Raw genomic sequence first — 3,769 nt, forward strand, 5'->3', positions numbered from 1 at the left:
GTATTCCCCTGAGCCGAGCTGCAAGAGTCAACGAGGACCAGACCTACCGGCATGAGGTCATGAGAATACCGCATTTATTGCCTCGGGCCTTGTTTCCCGCGCATATACCGTCGCCGTTTGGTGTTAAACATGGAGGCCGGCATGCTTCTTTCACCGCAAGCCTGAGCTCCATCCGCACACACCTAATCTACGGACACGCTCACATATACGTCTGGATTACGTGCCTGGCAGTTTTGGTTGTATGCGCAATCCTCGTGTTGTCTCTTCAATAAGAAGCTCGGACCGCAACCGAGGTGAGTGCTCTATTGTCCGCCTTGGCTTGGCCTCGTGCGGGCACACACACACACACGTACTAATCACAGCTTTCCGTCCATATTGTGTGCTAACACCGTATAGCGAGTGCCTTTTTTTCATGGGGGCTGGGGCTGACTCGGACTCGGATCTGTATTGACGAGCAGCCCTGCTTACAAAGTCGCACGAGTCAGCTCGATACGAGCTGCATTCCTTTATTGCCGGGGAATCTGTGCTTGGAAATCGTGCAGATAATGCTATCTGCTTAGAAAGAGTCTGAGTCAGGAGGACAGCTTGAGAATCTTACGCGAGGGAAATATTGTTGTACGGCCATGATTATTGATATAGCGCCCGGCCTTGCGCGGCGTTCGCGGACGAGGAGCTTGCAAAGTATTTGTCCGAGTCCCTGTGGTATGTGCGCTTTAGACTTCGTTGAGAGATAAAGATGTTCAAGTTGAAGGACCGTGTGGCAGGAAATAGGCAATTTATGGGGTACGGTACGAATTCACGTGCCCATGCGACACATTTAAGGCCCCTTGGCTGGAAGCTGAAATACACGACCCAGGACATGATTGCAAGCATCAAGCCTGAGGTTGAGGCACTTCCCAAGCAAAAGCAAACTCAGCAGTAGAGGCTCAATTAAGAAAAAAATGAGTGAATGTTCTTAGTATACAAAGCTACTTCAGCTTCAAATTGGTTTCTCTTTTTCAGCTTTTGCGCTCCTCTAATGCTACTTTTGTGCTGCTAACTTCGCACATAGTAGCGCTGATGAATGGATAATCTGTGATGTCAAAGATGATGTTGTCTGCTTTGAAGGAGCTCGAGCCGGGAGTAGAGCTCAAAAATCTCGGATAAGGCCGCCAGCCATGCGGTCATGATTAATATTGACATAACGGTCATCCTCACCATCCTAAACCTGGATCTGCTTGAAGTATATTAAATGAACTACACTTTGATATCAATGTTATTCAAAGTTGCAAGACTGGATATGTGCGCGAAGAACGGGCAGCGAAAACTTGATATGCTGGGGAAAGCGATGCTATAGCGTTACAGTACTTGCCAAAAGGGGACATGGATGCGGGATGACCGGGACCGGTGACCGGTGACCGTGACTAGTGACTTAGTGACAGTCGCGTCGAGAGAAACCTCTTGCTCCTTTCCCACTTGTGTATACGGGGATCGATGGCTTACTCATCCTCAGCTCCAATACATTACTTTATCCTGGGCTTCACATAAAGATGCGTGTTCGTGGGCGGGGACTCGCAGACTTTCACCCACAACTTCCGTGAACAATGGCCGAAAAGACCCCCATCTTTGTCATTGGCGCAACCGGTGCGTGTCTTTAGGTGTGGACTAACCATCATTTGCTGAACGGCGTACAGGTTATATCGGAGGTTCTGTCCTCTCCAGGTTTCTCTCGCACCCTAGCGCAAACACCTTCGATTTCACAGCGCTTGTGCGCAGCGAGGAGAAAGCCAAAAAGCTCGAGCAGTTTGGCGTCCATAGCGTTATTGGTTCCTACAAGGATACTACGCTGGTTGAGAAGCTCGCCGAGAATGCACACCTCGTTCTCTCCTTGGTGCGCCGCTGCATCCTTGCGGCCCCTGAGCGATTCTGACGGTATGGTTGCTTCAGGCCGACGCAGATGACCTCCCGGCTATCCAGGCTATCCTTAAGGGCCTAAGACAACGCCATGCGAAGCTCGGCGATCTCCCTATTCTCATTCATACCGTATGTTTCCGCGTCAGGCGCGTCTCAAAGCCGTGTACTAACGTGGTTACCTACAGTCTGGCACAGGCATTCTGACCGAAGGCCAAGAGACCAAGGGAATGGCAGCCACCGACGTTATCTACGATGACTCGGACTTCGAGCAGATCGCCAACATCAAGCCAACTGCGTTGCATCGTGATGTTGACAATGCTATCTTCGAGGCCGACAAGCAGGGTACGTATAGTTCTGCTCCAGCTGGGCGTGGACGCGACAAATTCACCATCTGCTATAGGCTACGCTAGGACTTACATCATTCTACCTAGTACCATCTATGGTATCGAAAAGAACCTGCTGGTCGATGCAGGGATCCAGAACCCGTTCTCTGTCCAGATTCCTATGCTCATCAAGGCTTCTCTCGCCCGCGGCCGGGCGGGCATGGTAGGCAAGGGACTTCCGTTTTGGCCAGACGTCCACATTGACGATGGTACGCATACCTCTGGAATATGCGTGAGACCCTGCATATAGCTGATGACTCGTACCAGTCGCGGACCTGTACATCATCCTATACGACGCGATTATCACCAAGGGCCCCGAGAACGTTGATCACGGAGTTCGCGGCTACTACTTTGGCGAGAATGGCGAGCACACGTGGTACGACATTTCCAAGGGGATCGGCGAAGCCATGGTGGCGCTTGATCTCACTAACGATCCCGAACCGACAACATTCACGGATGAGGAGCTTGAGAAGCATTTCGGCTCTGTGGTACGCATTTTTTGGGATCGTGTGGAAAGAAGATGCTGATGAGGTGGACGGCAGGATGATGGCAACTACTCGGGTACGAACTCGCGTGCTCGTGCGACACACTCAAGATCTCTTGGCTGGAAGCCGAAGTACACCACCCAGGACATGATCGCAAGTATCAAGCCAGAGGTTGAGGCAAATTTGAAGCAAAAGCAAACTCAGCAGTAGTAGTCATTAAGCAGAAAGGACCGAGTGTTCCATAGTACCACAAAGACATACGCGGCGTTAATATTTAAGCGCCTGTCGCGCTGTTTGTTTTTTGGCGACTATCTCGATCTCGCTCATCATATGTCGTATGAGGCAGAGCAGAGGGAGACTCTCTGTTCCTCTAACCACACTCGTGCGTCCCATCGGTATCTCGACTGACGATGTACCAACACCAACACGGCTTGGCTCCCAGGATGCTATGAGGGCGAATAACCCGCCAGGCCCTACGAAAGGGAGAAGACCAACGGACGTCCACGTCTATCACGTTCACGATTCGGCAAGGGACGACCCACGATCCGCGTAATGATCCCTGTGGCGCGCATGGCGTACAGTACCGTGTCCTGCGCTTCTATGAGACGATGAGGGGTTTCCACACGGTGGGTTCAAATGCTGTATTGTATGAGGTTGCGTGATTTGACTCGTCACAGGGAATCCTAGACCTCACAGGCCGACATGAATGCAAGGACCGATCCGTCAAGGAGTAATGGGCGGAGTTCGCGGCAGAGCTCCACGAGCTGCTTGAACACAGTACAGAGACGGAAGTGCCTGTGCATGACTCTTTTGGGGGAGGTCGTCACGCTACCGGAAAACCCGCCGCCGCCGCTCATGGTCGACTCTTTCTATGTCGACCCGGATGACTTGCTCAAAAAGTTTGAAGAGACGTGGAAGTTGACGGTGTACTCTATTGTGGCCATGAGATGCCTTTACGGTGCGTGGCTGTACCACCGATGCTGATCCAGAAGTTTGAAGGCTTATTTG

General features: G+C 51.6%; 1 protein-coding gene across 1 annotated transcript; it reads left to right on the plus strand.

Moving 5' to 3' along the window:
* Positions 1-1,583: 1,583 nt before the first annotated feature.
* Positions 1,584-3,037, plus strand: PHACADRAFT_214725 (uncharacterized protein; the record flags this gene model as incomplete). Its single annotated transcript, XM_007402765.1, has 7 exons — positions 1,584-1,623; positions 1,674-1,870; positions 1,927-2,022; positions 2,079-2,235; positions 2,294-2,485; positions 2,544-2,764; positions 2,819-3,037. 7 exons carry the CDS (start codon positions 1,584-1,586, stop codon positions 2,969-2,971), a joined length of 1,056 nt encoding a protein of 351 aa, XP_007402827.1. The 3' UTR covers positions 2,972-3,037.
* Positions 3,038-3,769: the final 732 nt, after the last annotated feature.

Source organism: Phanerochaete carnosa, assembly GCF_000300595.1.
Source record: "Phanerochaete carnosa HHB-10118-sp unplaced genomic scaffold PHACAscaffold_404, whole genome shotgun sequence".
Classification (NCBI taxonomy): domain Eukaryota; kingdom Fungi; phylum Basidiomycota; class Agaricomycetes; order Polyporales; family Phanerochaetaceae; genus Phanerochaete; species Phanerochaete carnosa.